Raw genomic sequence first — 17600 nt, forward strand, 5'->3', positions numbered from 1 at the left:
TAAATTTAATTAGTAACATATAAAAGGTCTACTAATCTCTGTCTTTGTCTACTCCATTGGCACTTCTTTAATGTGAAGAGAAGTCTAGTCCATTAAAAAAAAATCTAAATGCCCTGGGATTGCTGAAATAGGCTTACACTAGGTAAGTCCTCAAAATGCAGGTGCTAGATTTTGTAGAGCAGAGCAAAATCTGTTTAGAAAAAAAATGTTTGAAAACATAAATGTCTCAAGCTTTTAAAACTTTCGGCAGAAAGTACCGAGATTCTAAATTTCCTTTGTAATATAGTAAATCATATCAATAAACATTTACTGAGTGCCCATTTCTTTGTAGGGAACTCTGATGAATATGGAGAAGAATATGTTCAAGTCTGGTATGTTCTTAGAGAGCCTGTAATCCCAGCACTTTGGGAGGCTGGGGCGGGCGTATCACGAGATCAAGAGATAGAGACTATCCTGGTCAACATGGTGAAACCCTGTCTCTACTAAAAATGCAAAAATTAGCTGGGCTTGGAGGCATGCACCTGTAGTCCCATCTACTCAGGAGGCTGAGGCAGGAGAATTGCTTGAACCCGGGAGGCGGAGGTCACAGTGAGCCGAGATCGCGCCACTGCACTCCAGCCTGGCACCTGGCAACAGATCGAGACACCGTCTCGAGAAAAAAAAAAAAAATCAAATTTAAACAAAACAAAACACCATGATTATACTTGGGGGGGGAGGGGAAACCCTTTGAATGTGTCTACTAAGAAAGTCCAAAGTTCAATAACTAGTGCTTTTGGCCAATGAAAGTGTTGTGATATACAAAAAAGATATTTGAAAAAGAGGCAGGATACCTACATCTTCATTCCAGTTTGCCAATGATGTGTTAGTGACAATTAAATAGCAACCATTAATTAGGAAATGTATTAACTTCTCTGTACTTCAGTTCCTTTACCAGGAAAACAGTATTAACATTTATCCCTCCCCAATCCCAGAGCTAAGAGGATAAAATGAGATAAGACAAGATAAAAACAGCTGTACAATGGCATGGTTGTTATCATGACTATCAAAAATGAACTTCTGATGATATTTGGGGCTTTTCTTTGGTGTGGGTATGGCAATGGACTCAACCACTTAGTATTTTAACTCCACACGTCGCTGAAGTTAACTATTAACCATTTCCATAAAACAAGTTACTTGCTAACTTTCTGGGAAATAATATTTGCTAAAGCATCAGTTTATATTCCTGATAGTGGTGGTGGGAGTGCTAGAAGATATGTATTTTTTCTTTTGTTTTCTACAAAACAAATGGATTTCAACTTTTTTAGAAAACATGTAAGAAACTAAGACAATCTGTGCATTTTCTAATCTAAAATAGTCTTTTTAAGAGTGTTATACGTGCTGAATTTTACAAAATTAAATCTGATGAAACATACTTATTGTTATTTCAAATTTATAATCTCTTTAATAAAATTAAAATAAAGCTATACAGATTATTAGCATCTTAATAGTTTTTTCTTTACTATTATTCCAATTTAGGATGAATGCTATATTGAAAAAACAAGTAATTTATGAAGGACTTTTATTGTTTGTATTTCATTAAATTGATAGTTTAATTAATAGTTACCTGGTGAGAAAAAATTTACAGTTTCTAGTATCTTTTATTTATTAAATCATCTTCTGATTTATCCAGAGCTTATGTGGAAGCCTGAGTTCAGCCAATCTATGGTGGTGCAAATGAAATAATGAAGGAGCTGATTGCAAGAGATATTGTCTGTGACAAGTAGACATCTGCCCACATCTTGGAATCCTATTACAGCTAATCTGGTTTTAAATCTACTCAAGATAAAATGTAACTTGGAAAGCAAAGAAACACTAAACATGTTTTTATATGCTCTCTCTATAGAGAAGGAAATAAAATATAAATATAAGATTAACACAGTAGGAGAAATCTTTGAAGCCAAAATTCTCATTTTCCAATATAATGTTTAACTTACAGTTTTTTCTTATATAGCCAAAGGTCAAAGATTTTCAGTTTGATTTATCTACAAAATTCTAAAAAGCATAAATTGTTCAAATCTTCAAACCAAGGCAGAAATAATTTTATGTCATTATAGTATAAAATCATTATTAAGCAGCACATTAACTTTTAAAGGGAAAAATATAACTTAGAATGTAAACTCATTTCAGCTACCTTTTGCTCCAAATTCCCTAAAACAGTGGTTTTTTATCACTGTACTGCAACCTCCTATTTTTAAGCAATGGAACTCTTGCTTCAAACAAAAGCTTATGCAGAACATCTCTGTGAAACACTGTTGAGTGAGAATTGCTTTGATTGAAGCAGGAAGCCATCATGCCTTACTACCTTGAAACCCCTAGGACTCAGCTAAGCATTTACCTAATCCTAACCAGGGAATGCCTTGGTTCTGTCAATTGCTGATACACAAGAACACAGAATAGTCCATCATTCTTTAATTTCAAGATACTGGTACACTTTATAGATATCAAAGCAGTGGCTTTTATTTTGTAACAGTTAGTGTATTTATTAACATTATTTTGTGTCTTCTATAAACCAGGCTCTTAATGCAATGATGACAAACAAAACTGGCAAGATAACTAAAAAATAAGTGAATAAACAAATAAGCAGTAATAAATAAAGAAGTAAATAAGTAAAAGAGATAGTTTCAAGCATCAGTGCAATTTAAATAATAAAGCATTTAAAATTGAAAAGTGAAGACATGACATTTGATTTGAGACTTAAAAGTAATTATAAAAAATAAACAATTAATTTAAAGTAGATTAAAAAGAAAATAAATGTATTCTTACTCAACTTCAAAAACAAACATTTTATTTGGTATAGTTGATATTAAACATTGTTTTTTAATACAACCATTACAACTGGAGAGAGCAGAGGAAGGAAAAATATTTTGATACCATTCTTTTTTAAATTACTATTATACTTTAAGTTCTGGGATACATGTGCAGAACATGCAAGTTTGTTACATAGGTATACACGTGCCATATTGGTTTGCTGCACCAATCAACCTGTCATGTATATTAGGTATTTCTCCTAAAGCTATCCCTCCTCTACCCTCCACCCCACCACAGGCCCCAGTGTCTGATATTTCCCTCCCTGTGTCCATGTGTTCTCACTGTTCAACTCCCACTTATGAGTGAGAACATGCAGTGTTTGGTTTTCTGTTCCTGTGTTTGTTTGCTGAAAACGATGGTTTCCAGCTACATCCATGTCCCTGCGAAAGACATGAACTCATCCTTTTTTATGGCTGCATAGTATTCCATGGTGTATATGTGTCACATTTTCCTTATCCAGTTAATCATTGATGGGCATTTGGGTTGGTTCCAAGTCTTTGCTATTGTGAATAGTGCTGCAATAAACATACATGTGCATGTGTCTTTATAGGAGAATGATTTATAATCATGTGATTACTAGGTCAAATGGTATTTCTGGTTCTAGATCCTTGAGGAATTGCCACACTGTCTTCCACAATGACTGAACTAATTTACACTCCCACCAACAGTGTAAAAGTGTTCCAATTTGTCCACATCCTCTTCAGCATCTGTTGTTTCCTGACTTTTTAATGATCGCCATTCTAACTGGCATGAAATGGCATTTCACTGTGGTTTTGATTTGCATTTCTCTAGTGATCAGTGATGATTAGCTTTTTTCCAGATTTGTTTCTCTTTTGAGAAGTGTCTGTTCATATCCTTTGCCCACTTTTTGATGGGGTTGTTTTTTTCTTGTAAATTTGTTTAAGTTTCTTGTAGATTCTGGATATTAGCCCTTTGTCAGATGGATAGATTGCAAAAATTTTCTCCAATTCTGTAGGTTGCCTGTTCACTCTGATGACACTTTCTTTTGCTGTGCAGAAGTTCTTTCATTTAATTAGATCCCATTAGTCAATTTTGGCTTTTGTTGCTATTGCTTTTGATGTTTAAGTCATGAAGCTTTTGCCCATGCCTATGTCCTGAATAATATTGCCTAGGTTTTATTCTAGGGTTTTTATGGTTTTGGGTCTTACATTTAAATCTTTAATCCATTATGAGTTAATTTTTGCATAAGTATAAGAAAGGGGTCCAGTTTCAGTTTTCTGCATATGGCTGGCCAGTTTTCCCAACACCATTTATTAAATAGGCAATCCTTTCCCCATTGCTTGTTTTTGTCTGGTTTGTCAAAGATCAGATAGTTGTAGATGTGTGGTGTTATTTCTGAAGGCTCTGTTCAGTTCCATTGGTCTATATATCTGTTTTGGTTACTGTAGCCTTGTAGTATAGTTTCAAGTCAGGTAGTGTGATGCCTCCAAGTTAGTTCTTTTTGCTAAGGATTGTCTTGGCTATAAGGGCACTTTTTGTTTCCATATGAAATTTAAAGTCGTTTTTTGTTTTTGTTTTCTAATTCTGCAAAGAAAGTCAATGGTAGCTTGATGGGGATAGCATTAAATCAATAAATCACTTTGGGCAGAATGGCCATTTTCTTGATATTTATTCTTCCTATCCATGAGCATGGAATGTTTTTCCATTTCTTTGTGTCCTCTCTTATTTCCTTGAGCAGTGATTTATAGTTCTCCTTGAAGAGGTCCTGGCGTCGTCAGATGGCATCTCATTGTGATACAACTTACATCCCTTGTTAAGTTGTATTCCTAGGTATTTTATTCTCTTTGTATCAACTGTGAATGGGAGTTCACTCATGATTTGACTCTGTCTATTATTGGTGTACAGGAATGCTTTTGACTTTTGCACATTGATATTGTATCCTGAGACTTTGCTGAAGTTGCTTATCAGCTTAAGGAGATTTTGGGCTGAGACAATGGGGTTTTCTAAATATACAATTATGTCATCTGCAAACAGAGATAATTTGACTTCCTCTCTTCCTATTCGAATACTATTTATTTTTTTCTCTTACCTGATTGACCTGGCCAAAACTGCCAATACTGTGTTGAATAGGAGTGGTGAGAGAGGGCATCCTTGTCTTATGCTGGTATTCAAAGGGAATGCTTCCAGCTTTTACCCATTCGGTATGGCATTGGCTATGAGTTTGTCATAAATAGCTTTTATTATTTTGAGATACATTCCATCAATATATAGTTTATGGAAAGTTTTTAGCATGAAAGGGTATTGAATTTTATTGAAGGCCTTTTCTGCATCTATTGAGATAATCATGTGTTTTTTGTCATTGTTTCTGTTTATGTGATGGATTACTTTTATTGATTTGCATATGTTGAACCAGCCTTGCATCCCAGGGATGGAGGCAACTTGATTGTGGTGAATAAGGTTTTTTACATGCTGCTGGATTTGGTTTGCCAGTATTTTACTGAGGATTTTTGCATTGAAACTTGCTGAGAAGAATGAATATTCTATCTGTTTGGGGTGGAGAGTTCTGTAGATGTGTAATAGGTTCACTTGGTCCAGAGCTAAGTTTAAGTCCTGAATATCCTTGTTAATTTCTCCTCATTTGTCTGTCTAATATTGACAGTCAGGTGTTAAAGTCTCCCACTATCATTGTGTGGAAGCCTAATTCTCTTCGTAGTTCTTTAAGAACTTGCTTTATGAATCTGTGTGATCCTGTATTGGGTGCATATACATTTGGAATAGTTAGCTCTTCTTGTTGCCTTGATCTCTTTACCATTATGTAATGCCCTTGTTTGTCTGTTTTGATTTTTGTTGGTTTAAAGTCTGTTTTATCAGAGACTAGGATTGCACCCCCTGCTTTTCTTTGTTTTCCATTTGCTTGGTAAATTCTTCCACCCCTTTATGTTGAGTCTATGTGCATCTTTGCACATGAAATTGGTCTCCTGAATACAGCACACTGATGGGTCTTGACTCTTTATCCAATCTGCTAGTCTGTATCTTTTAATTGGGGCATCTAGCCCATTTACATTTAAGGTTAATATTATTATGTGTGAATTGGATCCTGTCATTATGATGCTAGCTGGTGTTTTGCCTGTTAGTTGATGCAGTTTCTTCATAGTGTCGATGGTCTTTACAATTTGGTATGTGTTCGTAGTGGCTGAAACTGGGTTTTCCTTTCCATATTTAGTGCTTCCTTCAGAAGCTCTTGTAAGGCAGGCCTGGTGCTGACAAAAATCTCTCAGCATTTGCTTGTCTGTAAAGGATTTTTGTTTCTCCTTCACTTATGAAGTTTAGTTTGGCTGGATATGAAATTCCAGTTTGAAAACTCTTTTCTTTAAGAATGTTGAATATTGGCCCCCACTGTCTTCTAGCTTGTAGGGTTTCTCCAGAGAGATCCACTGTTAGTCTGATGGGCTTCCCTTTGTGGGTAACCCAGTCTTTCTCTCTGGCTGCCCTTAACATTTGTTCCTTCATTTCAACTTTGGTGAATCTGACGACTATGTGTCTTGGGGTTGCTCTTCTCGAGGAGTATCTTTGTGGTATTCTCTGTATTTCCTGAATTTGAATGTTGGCCTGTCTTGCTAGGTTGGGAAGTTCTCCTGGATAATACAACTTGGTTCCATTTTCCCTGTCACTTTCAAGTACAACAATCAAACGTAGGTTTGGTTTTTACACAAAGTCCCATAATTCTTGGAGGCTTTGTTAGTTCCTTTCTAATCTTTTTTCTCTAACCTTGTCCTCATGCTTTATTTCATTAAGTTTATCTTCAGTCTCTGATACATTTTCTTGATCGATTTGACTATTTATACTTGTATATGCTTCACAAAGTTCTCATGCTGTGTTTTTCAGCTCCATTAGGTCATTTATGTTCTTCTCTAAACTGGTTATTCTAGTTAGCAATTCCTCTAACCTTTTTTCAAGGTTCTTAACTTCCTTGCATTTGGTTAGAACATGCTCCTTTAGCTTGGAGGAGTTTGTTATTACCCACCTTCTTAAGCCTACTTCTCTCAATTCATCAAATTCATACTCCATCCAGTTTTGCTCCCTTGCTGGCGAGGAATTGTGATCCTTTGGAGTAGAAGAGGCATTCTGGTTTTTGGAATTTTCAGCCTTTCTGTGATTTTTTTTTTTTCTCATCTTTGTGGATTTATCTACCTTTGGTCTTTGATGTTGGTGACCTTTGGATGGGGTTTCTATGTGGACGTCTTGTTTAACATTTATGCTATTCCTTTTTGTTAGTTTTCCTCCCAACAGTCAGACCTCTCTGCTGCAGGTCTGCTGGAGTTAGCTGGAGTTCTAATCCAGACCCCGTTTGCCTGGGTATCACCAGAAGACACTGCAGAACAGCCAAGATTACTGCCTGTTTCTTCCTCTGGAAGCTTCATCCCAGAAGGGCACCTGCCAGATGCCAGCCAGAGTTCTCCTGTATGAGATGTCTGTCGACTCCTGCTGGGAGGTGTCTACTAGTCAGGAGGCACATGGGTCAGGGACCCACTTCAGGAGGCAGTCTGTCCCTTAGCAGAGCTCTAGCGCTGTGCTGGGAGATCTGCTGCTCTCTTCATAGCTGGCAGGCAGGAACATTTGTCTGCTGAAGCTGCACCCACAGCCATCCCTTCCTCAAGGTGCTCTGTTTCAGGCATATCGGAGTTTTATCTATAACTGGGGCTGCTGCCTTTCTTTCAGAGATGCCCTGCACAGAGAGGGGTGATGGCTACAGCGACTTTGCTGAGCTGTGGTGAGCTCCACCCAATCTGAACTTCCCCATGGCTTTGTTTACACTGTGAGCTGTGAGGGGAAAACCACCTACTCAAGCCTCAGTAATGGCAGATGCCCCTCCCCCCCACGAAGCTCTAGTGTCCCAAGTCAACTTCAAACTGCTGTGCTAGCAGCAAGAATTTCAAGCCAGAGGATCTTAGCTTGCTGGGCTCCATGGAGGTGGGATCTGCTGAGCTAGACCACTTAGCTCCCTAGCTTCAGCCTCCTTTCCAGGGGAGTGAACAGTTCTGTGTCACCAGGTTATGGAAAAAAACTCCTGCAGCTAGCTCCATGTCTGCCCAAATGGGTGCCCAGTTTTGTGCTTGAAACCCAAGGCCCTAGTGGTGTAGGTACCCAAGGAAATCTCCTGCTCTGTGCATTGCAATGATCATGGGAAAAGCACAGTTTCTGGGCTGGAATGCACCATTCCTCACAGCACAGTCCCTTACAGCTTCTCTTGGCTAGGGGAGGGAGTTCCCTGACCCCTTGCACTTTCCAGGTGAGGTGACATCCCACCCTGCTTCAGCTCACCCTCTGTGGGCTGTACCCATTGTCTAACCAGTCTCAATGAAATGAACTGGGTACCTCAGTTGGAAATGCAGAAATCACCTGCCTTCAGTGTTTATCTCGCTGGGAGCTGAAAACTGGAGCTGTTCCTATTATGCCATCTTGCCAGCTACCATTACCATTCTTTTCTAGAATTAAACAGCTTTGATTTGCTCTTGGGCAGAAGTTTGTATAATTGCCATCTTAGGATCTTTCTCATATGCAAAGTGGATTAAAATAATTTATTATATTTTACTGTATTTGTGATTTTCACTTCCCTCCTACTGCCCAAAATTGATATAGGACTTGATGGACCCCTTCCACACTGCCACAGTTCATTGCAGCCTCTTTCCCTTTTACTCCTAATCTTGAAGAAAACTAGATTTTAGGAATAAAACATCTGTAGGATAAAAAAGTAAATTAGCAGAGTAGGAAAAGCCCATTGTATAGAGATGGACAGAGTTAGGTTTGAATGACTAGCATTTAGGAGCCACTGAACCTTGGGCATGTTGTTTACCTTCCCAGGATATTGTCAGGTGCAAATGACAAAAGAAACCCCACTGAAACTACTCTAGGCAAAAACTTAAGTATAGTTGCTTAAAATTATTGCAGAGCAGCTCATATAAAGACCTGTAGGAAATGGGGTCTCAAGGGCCTGTTTCTGGAGCTTAGAACTGCCAGCATTTATGCTATATCCATTTATTTCTACTTTTCTTTTCAAATTGGCCTAATGGACTCTGTAGAAGATCTTCATTATGAGTCCTGTAAAAATGATCTTGTGCTGCTTCAGGCCTGCACGTGTCATTATGAGGTAGGTGAGAAATGGACTATGATTGACAATTCCATCAGGAATATGTGGACTGGGAGAAGCATCCCTGAAGCAGTGTGGTATTATCAAAAGAAAGGGAACACAAAAGGCTGCTGGGCAAACCTAAATCTCTCTCCTCTGTTCCTCTCTCACACACATGTATGCACACATACACAGTGATTACAGTCCTCTAGAGCTAGGAATAGGTTCTAGTAATTTTTGTATGCAGAAAGTGAAAAGATTTCTAAGGTAGGATATTTTCTTGCAATGATCACTGGGATATTTTCTATCTCTTCTAAGCCAGTGGTTTTATCTTACCAACTACAGTCTTGTTTTACACCCCCAAAAGAAGCATGTTTTCTATCATGGGCTTAAAGCTGAAACAAACAAACAAAAAAGGGAATTCACAATGTGCTTCTTAATCTTTCATTTGGTTTGCATTTCTTAAACAGCTAATCTTTGTGTTTTGCTTGTGTGGCTTTGATTGTTGCCCCCTAGGGAGGGAACTTATCATCTATATCTCATGCAGTGCTGAGTGCTCAAGAAATGATAAATAATAATAATGCCCAAAAGAACAGCTGGACCAACACAGCAAGAAAGAAACACTGTGTAAATATAAATGAGACTTTAAAAGCCTCAGTAATTTTGTTTTTTGGCTGAGATTTTCAGGACCATGATTGCTTTAAAATTACCCTTGCCCTTTGTTTCTTTGATGGTGTCATTGAAAACTGTTTTGATTTGCTATTTTAAAATCGAATTCTTCAAATTTTTACTAATCTAGTCATTCTAGTAACTTATTTCTCAAAGTATAAAATTTCTAGTAGACTGTTTTTCTCATGTCAATATTATTTTTGGCACACACAGCATTTATTTATTTGGAGTCATTGGAAAGATTTGACATTGAGATTGAAACCAACTACAGGTCTATGTGTGCTGCTTTACAATAAATGCGGAAAAGAAGTTATACTCTAATATTTAACACGTCATTTTTAAGAAAAAATTATGGAAAACTTCAGATATACTAAAAAATAGAGTACAATATCATGAACTTCAACTTCAACATTTGCTAATCTTTCCTTTTTCCTCACATATTATAAGGCAAATCCAAGACTTAATGCTACTTCACAAATATATTTCAGAATATGTATCTAAGGTCATTATTATACTTTAACAACACTTAAATTTGATATGTAATTCCAAATTCACATTGAATTTTTCTTGACTATATCAATAATGCCTTTTTTAGTTAGTTTATTCAAATCAGAATCTGAACGAGGTCCACAAATTGTATTTTGCTGTGTTGTCTCCTCTCTCTCTTTTTAAAAAGCAGTCCTCCCTTTTTCCCTTTTTCTGTTTATAAATTTTATTTTAAAAGTTAACATATAGCATATTTTTCCTTTTTGGTAGTTGTACATACAGTAAAATTGCCTTTTTTTGGTTTTCTGAATTTTAGCATTTATAGATTGATGTGATCACCACCACAATTAGGACATGCAGAACAGTCCTATCACCCTCAAAAAACTCCCTCAACAGTCTTTTCACCTTAAAAATTCTGCCCTTTATAGTCAAACCCTCTCCATATGTATTATTGATGGCACTTACTGATCTAATCCCTGTCTTTACAGTTTTGTCATTTTGAGATGTCATAAAAATGGAATCGTATGTGTATGTAACCTTTAGAGAATGATTCCTTTCTCTTAGCAAAATACATTTATCATCCATGCATGTCACATGAGTCAACAGCTTGTTGCTTTTTTGGTGCTAACTGTAGGTATGTACCACAGTTTATTCATTCACCTGTTTACAGACACATTGGTTAAGATTAAATCTTAATTTCTTGTTAAGGTTAAATATCCAGGAGAGGACTTATTGTGTCACATGGTAAGTGTGTGTTTAAACTTAAACTGCCAAACTGTTTTTCCAGAGTGCTCATACCACTTTGCTGACCAACCAGCAATGTAAGAGTTCCAGCTACTTTGAATCATCTCCAGCACTTAGATTTTTTATTTTTGCCATTCTAATAAGTATGTAATAGTATGTCACCATGGTTTTAATCATGTAGAACAATATATCATGTGCTTACTTGCCTTTCACTGATTACCTTCTAATAGGCATGCAATAGTATTAAATTAAATTAAATCTTGACATCTTGTTAAGGTTAAATATCCAGGAGAGGACTTGTGTCGCATGGTAAGTGTGTGTTAAAACTTACAAGAAACTGCCAAACTGTTTTTCCAGACTGCCTATACCACTTTGCTGACCAACCAGCAATGTAAGAGTTCCAGTTACTTTGAATTTCTCCAGCACTTTGACTTTTTATTTTTGCCATTCTAATAGGTATGTAATAATATATCACCATGTCTAATCAAGCAGAACAATATATCATGTGCTTACTTGCCTTTCATATATTACCTTTTGTGCATTTTTTAGTTGTGTTGTTTTCTTTATGTTGACTTTTGAAAAATCTTTATATATTCTGTACACTGTCAAGTACAAGGCAAAGCTAGGTTAAGAGATTCAGCTGCAAAATAATAATAATAATAATAATAAGACCTTTTTAGACTCAGTTTATTGCTTACATAGAGAATAAAAAGAAGAGTAGCTAAGGGAGACAGCTCTTTGTTACCTTTGTATAGGGAGACAGTGAAACAAAAGAGGCCAGATGACCACAGCAAGAATGTTAAGATACCATGTTGCTGAGGAGCCCATTGCATGATACTGCTAAGCAATTTTATAGCTGCATTTATGCCTTAAGGATAGCAAGGCAGAAAGCCTTGTACCTCATCAGAAACCATAAGATAATAACAAAGGGTCTTTTGACAGCCTTCTTGGTATAGAGGGAAGCTATTGAGAAATGGCCATGTAGCAGTACCTTACAAGCCCCCATGCTTTCCTGTTCCAGGAGGATCACAAAGCATTCTGCCAAGATTCAGCTGCCATTCATGCCTTGCTTATGTGGCCTGTGTGGAAACTGTTGTCAGCTGCTGTGGAGCTGTTCCACTATATATACATATTGTTATATATGTGGTTTGCAAATACTTTCTCACTGTTCATTCTCATAACAGTTGATTTTTCAGAGCAAAAGTTTTTAACTTGATGAATTTTAATTTACCAGATTTTAAAAATTGTGTGGGTCATGCATTCGGTATCATGTCTAAGAACTCTGTACCCAAACCCAAATCATAAGGTTTTCTTTCTATGTTTTCTTCTAAGAAGGTTATATATGTTACATTGTTTATTTAGATCTATATTTCTTTTAGTAACTTTTTTTTATAAGGCATGAAGTTTCATGTTAAGGCTCACTTTTGTTGCACATAAATGTCTGTTTCAACACTACTTATTGAAAAGAGTATCTTTTTAGACTGGATTAAAAAAATGTGGTACATATATATGATGGAATACTACGCAGCCACAAAAAATGAGATCATGCCCATTGCAGGGATGTGGATGGAGCTGGAGGACATTATCCTTAGCAAACTAACTCAGGAACAGAAAAACAAATACCGCATGTTCTCATCTATTAAGTTGGAGCTAAATGATGAGAAAACATGAACACATAGAGGGAAATAACACACACTGGGGTCTTTTGGAGGATGGAGGGTGGGAGGAGGCAGAGGATCAGGAAAAACAACTAATGGATACCAGGCTTAATACTTGAGTGATGAAATAATCTGAATGCAAACCCCCATGACACAAGTTTACCTATGTAACACACCTGCACTTGTATCCCTGAACTTAAACTGTTTAAAAAGAAGTAACAAAACTTTTGGGGGGGCAAATTTGTTTAAAAAAAAAGAAAGAAAAAGAAATAAAGGGCATCCACATTGGAAAGGAAGAAGTCAAATTATCTTTGTTTGTACATGATATGATTTTATGTTTGGAAAAACCTAGAGCCTTTACACACACACACACACACACACACACACACACACACACACACAAACACTATTAAAACTGATAAATTCAGTAAGTTGCAGGATACAAAATCAACATACAAAAATCAGTAGCATTTCTATATGCTAACAGTATACAATCTAGAGAAGAAATCAAGAAAGTAAACTCATTTACAATAGCTACAAGTAAAATAAAATGTCTAGGAATTAACTTATCCACATGATGAAGTTGTAGAATTGTTGAGAGGGACTCAGGAGAGTCACCTTAAAGGCCCTGTTTGCTTTCTGCTTTTCTTTCTGCCTGCTGCCTGGGAAATGGATAATTATGGAGGGGGTTCCAGCAGCCATCTTGGACCGTGAGATTGCTTTGAAAATGGAAACCAGGGCTGAGAATGGAGAAGAGAAAATAAAAGAAAGGAGCCTGGGTCTCTGGTGACTTTGTGGAGCTGTTATAACAGTTCTGGGATACTTACTTGTAGACTACTTTTACTGTGTTTCATTGATTTTTAAGATTCCCTATATACGTATCATTTAAAAAAATCCCTGTCAATCAAAACCATACAATACTTTCTTACTGGATGAACTGTGAAGTTATTCTGATCTCTGAAATGTTAAAGCAGGGAAAAAAAATGTGTCTTAGAATCAATAAAATATATTGGAGGATTAACCCTTCTGTTTTTAAGCTATTATTATTTTGAGTTTTCTCATACATTACACACAGCCTATCTTCCTAGTTTTTAATTTTTCTGCCTGTCTACATTTTGGACTGTGAACTTCCTGTGGTTTTTTAGCCCACTTTCATTAGGGAGTTCCTATTTTAAGTATATATTGATGAGTTTTGACAAATGCACGTACCCATTTGACTTCCACCATGATCAAGACACAGAACATTTTTATCACCCTTTAATCCCATCCCAGTCAATTCTCCCGACCCAGCCCTAAGAAACCACTGATCATGTTTTCTGTCATTATTGGTTAGATTTGCCTTTCTCTAGAGCTTTATATAAATGGATTCATACAATATTTATGATTTTGTGTCTGACTTCCTTCACTCAGTATACTGTTTGAGATTCATCCCATGTTGTTTTATATATCAGCAGTTTCTTCTTTATATTTTTGGGTGGTAGTCCTTTATATAAATGTGCCATCATTTCCTTATCCTTTCTTTTCTTTTTTTTGGAGACGGAGTTTCACTCTTGTTGCCCAGGCTGGAGTGGAGTGGTGCCATCTTGGCTCACTGCAACCTCCGCCTCCCAGGTTCAAGCAGTTCTCCTGCCTCAGCCTCCCAAGTAGCAGGGATTACAGGCATGTGCCATCATGCCCGGCTAATTCTGTATTTTTAGTAGAGACAGGGTTTCACCATGTTGGTCAGGCTGGTCTTGAACTCCTGACTTCAAGTAATCCGTCTGTCTCGGGCCTCCCAAAGCGCTAGGATTATAGGCATGAGCCACCACAGCCGACTATTTGTCCTTTCATTGGTGATGGATCTTAGGATTGTTTCCAGTTTGAGGCTGTTGTGAATAAAAGTGCTGTGGATATTCACACACAGAGGGGGTGTTCCCCCATAGTCATGGACCAGTTCTTCACTCTGTTATACCTAGCCCTGGTTCGAAGAATCTTAGGTCTTGCTACCTATTTCTACCCTTTGTCTGCTTGTCTATAGGTACTGGTTAGTTAAATCTAAATCTGTCCTGAGTAGGAATTATCATGTTTAGCCCCTCTGCTTCTCCTATTTCCATAAACCTGATCATTAAAAAAAATTAAATATACTGTAATATAACAGTGGGGGGCAGTTTCTCAGGGCATAGAAATATAGCAAAATAAATAGTACAAGCTCCAATAGAATAGACTAGAATAGACTAGATTAGAATAGAAAGCTTTCTATTCTGTGAGAGGTAGTGAGGAGAGAATTCTGGCTTTGGACCCAGTCAGTTCAGTCTTCAAATCCAACTTGGGCCATTTACTAGTATAAGAATCTAGTACATCAATCTCACTGAGATTCATATATTTTTTTCACCTGGAAAATGAATATAGCATTCACTTTGCAGGATATGAAAATTAATTTATCCAGTTAACAAATATGCATTCAGAATCTACATGTGTCAGGCCCTGTCCTTGGCTCTGGGGATACAGCAATGAGCAAACCAACAAAAGCATCTGACCTCATGGAGTTTATGGTCTAGTTTAGGGGGATAGACAGCAGAAGCAAAAGAATCAAAATCTATGTTACATTAGAAGGTGATAAGTGCTATGGAGAAAAATCAAGTAAGAAAGGGGGAAAGAAAAGCCCCTTCTTGGCTGTGAGTTGCTTGAAATTAAAGACTGATCTTTCTCCTTTATCTCTAGCATTTATCACCATGTCAGCTATACTAAGTGTTGCATGAAATGTTTCTTGAGTGAAAGGAATGACTGAATAAAAACCAGTGTTAAAGAGAGAAGTTTATCTCATGAAATCATTGTAATACTGCTTACCTGGACATTTTTACATGCTTCCAGATAGGTAATTATGATGTCAGCAAGAATGGTGCCCTTTACTTCTCCTTGTTCTTTCTGGATTTTAAAATGTTCTATTCTTACCGCTGTTATATTTTTTCTTGGAAATCAAAATGCTTTTAATGTATCTTCTAAATAATATGTCCTGGATTTAAAAAAATATTAACTACATGCAGTTTTGGGGCTGTTGCTGAGTAATACAGAAAATAGTTTGACAAATGATTCAGTATACCATTTTTTGTAGTAAGAAGAACTGATATTCTATAGTGTCTGGAAAACTGGCATGCATATGCTACAAATAATAAAATCAAGCTTTAGAACAATATTCAGTGTCAAAGGGCAGTGTGCTTAATATGTAGCTAAATGGGATTAAAAAAACAGTATGCGCAGTGTCATCTCATACACATAAAATACAGCAGGCCTTGCATGTGATTGTGGTTTTCTTCTTTGTGCTTTCCTATGAATTTTATATCAAACCCGTATTATTTTGTTAATCATCTCCCCACATTCTCATTAACTGAATATAAAAAGAAAAGGGAAAATGTACATATATGACAGCTTGATAGGTTGAAATATTTAACGTCTGTAAAATTTGGCAGGCGGCAGGGATGACTAGAAGGTTAAAAAATTAATCTGGAGTATTGGAAACAGCCTACCTCCAATGGCTACATGATGAAAAAAATAGATAATATATGTAGAAATACTGTATGAATTACTACTTGTGTAATTACAAAGCTTAATCCCTTTGTCATCCACTATAAACTGCATGAGGACAGGGACTTTTACATCCAACTCACTTTCAAAGTCTTTTAAACATCCAACTCAAATCCAGAATCTTCTTTTGATCTATCTTAACACATGTTTATTAGACAACTCAGACTGCTAATTACAAAAACAAAACTTTAAAAACTACTTTAATCATTTTTGGATTTCTGTCCCTAAGGAATAGGACAGTCCTTTGAATATGGTAAATATTCAATAAATATTTTCTGATTTTACTATTTTTCACAACATCATTAGCTTACAACTTTTACTATGATGAAAGTAAATCAATTTCCTAAAACTCTTCCCTTGCCCATATTGAGGTGCAATTATTCAGTAATTAAAAAAAATTATCTCCAATAAATGCAGCTTGTCATAAAAATCATTTCAGTAACATCACAATCTACCAGAATCACCAGGAACAAGTAGCTAATTTTCTAATTCCAGATTACGCTTTGTTATGACTGCAATCCTTGGATTCCCCTGCTTCCCGCCCAAATTGATAAGGTTAAAATAATGGCAACTATCCTTCTGCCTTGAAAAACCTAGTACTCTTCATTCCTTAAATCATTTCATGTGTAAATTAGCTGCTTAGGAAAGACTGTGATACAACATCTCCGAAGCTATATGTAGAACTCAGTTAAAAAAAAAAAAAAAAAAAAAATTCGAGTGCTCGGGAAGAGCCCGGGTGCAGGTTTGTTTTGCGGTAAGTGGAGCGCGGGGCAGGTGCAAGACGCTCAGAACTGTTTTTCTGTGTCCCTGGCCAACTATCTCCACATAAACTCCGTTTATTCACTTGACAGCGCTACTGCAGAGGTAACTTAAGTCCAGCGCCACTCAAGCCAGATTGGTAGAGACATAACAATGCTTTCTCTGGTCTTGCTACCTACCTCTGGTGGTTTTTTTTTTTTTTTTATTTTTTTTATTTAAATCATAAACCACCCAGTTGGATACAAGGCAAATTGGTCCCCTACTTCAGGGCCCCTCTGAGGTCAGAAAGAAGCATGAGTGGATTCGAGCGCACGGAATAAAAGCAAACGCACGGAGAAGCGTGGACCTGACAACCGGGAGAAATCTTCAACTCCGCCTCCGCAGTGGCGCGTGAAAGCCGCAGACCGCAGGAGTCGCCGAGGCCCCGGCGCGGGCTGCAGGGAGTGAATGCGCCTGACTTAGCCTCGGCGCTTTGTTTTTCCTGTCACGGAGGTACAAAAATAGCAAAGCAGGAGTGGGAAGTCTCCCGGCGGTGTTTTTTTCTCCGGGGTTGGCACCGGGAAAGAGAGAGGAGGAAGCGGGAGCGGCGCCGAACCCGCCCCGAGGGAGCCGAGGCAACCCCTGCAGCAGAGTTCAGGGCTTCGGGATCCTGCCACTTCCAGAACACTCCAGACCGCTTCTGCAGGCCCCGCCCCCTGCCGGGGTTTCCCCGCCACCCGCTTCATTTGCATGGCGCTGCCCCTCCCCCGTTGCCATTGGCCGGCGCCGGGCCCCGCCCACTGCTCCTC

General features: G+C 37.5%; 1 protein-coding gene across 1 annotated transcript in view; it reads left to right on the forward strand.

Moving 5' to 3' along the window:
• The window catches only part of ACADL (acyl-CoA dehydrogenase long chain), a 46772-nt gene extending 45009 nt beyond the window's left edge, over positions 1–1763 (forward strand). Inside the window, 1 exon segment of the mRNA XM_074400167.1 lies at positions 1670–1763. Within this exon segment, the coding sequence (XP_074256268.1) occupies positions 1670–1763 (94 nt within the window).
• Positions 1764–17600: the final 15837 nt, after the last annotated feature.

Source organism: Saimiri boliviensis, chromosome 5 (genome assembly GCF_048565385.1).
Source record: "Saimiri boliviensis isolate mSaiBol1 chromosome 5, mSaiBol1.pri, whole genome shotgun sequence".
Lineage (NCBI taxonomy): Eukaryota > Metazoa > Chordata > Mammalia > Primates > Cebidae > Saimiri > Saimiri boliviensis.